This window comes from Vitis riparia, chromosome 18 (assembly GCF_004353265.1).
Source record: "Vitis riparia cultivar Riparia Gloire de Montpellier isolate 1030 chromosome 18, EGFV_Vit.rip_1.0, whole genome shotgun sequence".
In the NCBI taxonomy this organism is placed as follows: Eukaryota; Viridiplantae; Streptophyta; class Magnoliopsida; order Vitales; family Vitaceae; genus Vitis; species Vitis riparia.
In genome coordinates this window covers 15373283-15375659 of record NC_048448.1, presented here as the reverse complement: position 1 = coordinate 15375659, position 2377 = coordinate 15373283, and the positions used below count along the sequence as shown (strand labels likewise).

The window sequence follows — 2377 nt, the reverse complement described above, 5'->3', positions numbered from 1 at the left end:
GAAACCACCGAAGCACTTCCAATCCTGTTGGGTTTTCTTTTCCATTCTTTTCCTTTCAAAAGGTACAAGACACAAGTTATATTAAAATGGTATTGCACTCCAATACTCATCTAATTCATGGGCAAGACAGCAGACGCATCTCTGAAAATGTCCAATAACTAAAGCATATTGTTTTTGCTTATGGCAAAGACGTATATGAAACTAAGAATAGAGTACATGCTTATCGATCACCAAGTTAGGATTGATGTTAAAGCCAAAATAACCATGATGATTAATTTACTATATAAAAAATTGACTGCAATAAATCCTTGATTCTGAAGCCTTACAGACAAATCTTACAATTAGCAGATTCTTTTTTTCTTTTTTTCTTTTTTTCCTTTGACTTCAAACTATTGTGTTTCATTAGCCATAAATGCCATTTTCACTCAAGATCACTAGCAGAAACCAAAAGTATTTGCATTTCAATTCTCTAATTGTGAGATTCATTATTTGAATATGATAAAACAGTTGCTATGGAGAAAATATATAGCAAAAATGATGAATGTGTTAGAAGAAGATCGAGCATCATCTATCATATACAATGCCATGCAGAGGCCGTTATCAGACACCTATCTTGCCACCCAAGAGAAATAGCCCTTTCATCATCTCTTTCAAAAACTCTAAACCCACCACTCTCTCCATCAAATTGAAGAGGACAGTAATGGCTCCTGATTTTCAGAAGAAGTTTGGCCTGTATCATGGACTTTGAGCTCAATTTGATCCCTGTAAATCCATGGCTCTCCATCCTTCCCTTCCACGTCTCCATCTTCTCATATCTTGGACAGTTGGTATCATCCTTGTCGTAGTTCAACATGCTTTTGATCTCTTTTCCCAGATGGTTCTTCTCGATGCTCAACCTCTCGGGACTCTCCAGTGGGAGGCAGTCATCCAATGAATCAAACATGGCTGCAAAATAATGCAAAGACTCCATGAATCTCGATAAGAAGCTTTGGGGGCTTCTGCTTCCTTCTTGTTCCACCAAGATTACAATGGAGGGGTTAAGTGAATGTACTGATTTCAAAGTTTCTGAAATCTTCAAAAAACTAGTCAAGGTGTTGAGATGAAAAACTAAGTTTGCGGCAACTGTTTCATTCTTCTTTTTCCTCAGGTTAGTGAGTTTGGAGCCTCTTAATAGCCCTTGGAACTCAAATACTAGGTTCCGAAAAGCCTTTGAGAAGCTTATCAGCCTAGTCTCGGTTTCTTGTAGCTCGTCCAAGCTTCTTCCGAATCCTGTTATCCGGAGGGAGATTCGATTTCCACTGGTTGCCTTTTCAGCAAGGGATTGTATAAGGGAAGGCCACTGGAAGCCATATGAGACATCAAAATCGACTACATGTAATGCCCGATTGTTGTTCTCTTCCTCCTCCTCAAATGCTTCGATTATAGCCTGATTTGCTGTGAAATGAGCGAATTGGTAGTATGGAGACACGCGGTAGAGATCGGTGTGTGCTAAGAACTCTTCCTCAGGCGTCGGTTCCTTCATGATCATGTCATAGAAGGGGGATTTCCGGGTGAGAAGCTTTGCTGCCAACCCATCTGCGAAATAGGCCACCACGCGTTGCACAGAGTCGCCGTTCAAGCACACGCTTTGGTACAGCTCCCTTAGGTTCTCCGCAGCCACGCTCACGTTGTTTTCATCGACTGCAGTGGCTGTTATAAGCAACAAATGGATCAAATGAAGGCCTTTTCCATCTTCAACCACCCCTTTTCTTTTGTGGTCGAGTTTTAACATTTGCTCTCTCATCTGAAGGAGCTTGAATATCAACCCTTCACAGCCTTCATACGAACTCAAGCTGTCCAAAACCTCCCTCCTCTTCCTCTTCCTCTTCCTCTCCACCCCGGAATCTGTAACAATCGCAAGGCTAAGATCCAAAAGCCCCTCGTCATCGATATCTTCCATTTGAGGTAGAGATACGCAGAAGGTGTAGAAGGTGAGAAACAAAGATAATGGTTGAGCTTTAAGCAAAAGAAGTGGAATGGGAATAACCCATAAAAATTCCCTTGTGTCATAACATGAGAATAAAACCAAACACAATAGATGTCAACAGAGATCTCTAGTTTTTGTTTTTATTCCTCAACATGAGAAGTAGAGATAAAAAGGGTATCTTTATGTTCCCTATGAATCAGTGTCTTTAGGTCAAGGAAGAGTTCCATTTTCCTTTTTTTCCATTCTTTATAGCCGTTTTGAAGGGCCATGAAAGGGTCCGGTTTTGGGTCCTTCGGTGGTTCGGAAGGCTCAAAAGATGCCATCTGAAGTCGACAAAAAACAGCGGAAAAAATGTGGAATCCAACCTACCGTCCCTGGAGACTTGTCCTCGCATTTTCTTTCTAGAAACCC

At 41.1% G+C, this 2377-nt stretch overlaps 1 protein-coding gene across 1 annotated transcript; it reads right to left on the bottom strand.

The window, feature by feature from the left end:
- Positions 1-453: 453 nt before the first annotated feature.
- On the bottom strand, positions 454-2072 carry LOC117907552 (GRAS family protein RAM1-like). Its single transcript, XM_034821134.1, has one exon. It carries the CDS (start codon positions 1937-1939, stop codon positions 572-574), a length of 1368 nt encoding a protein of 455 aa, XP_034677025.1. The 5' UTR covers positions 1940-2072; the 3' UTR covers positions 454-571.
- Positions 2073-2377: the final 305 nt, after the last annotated feature.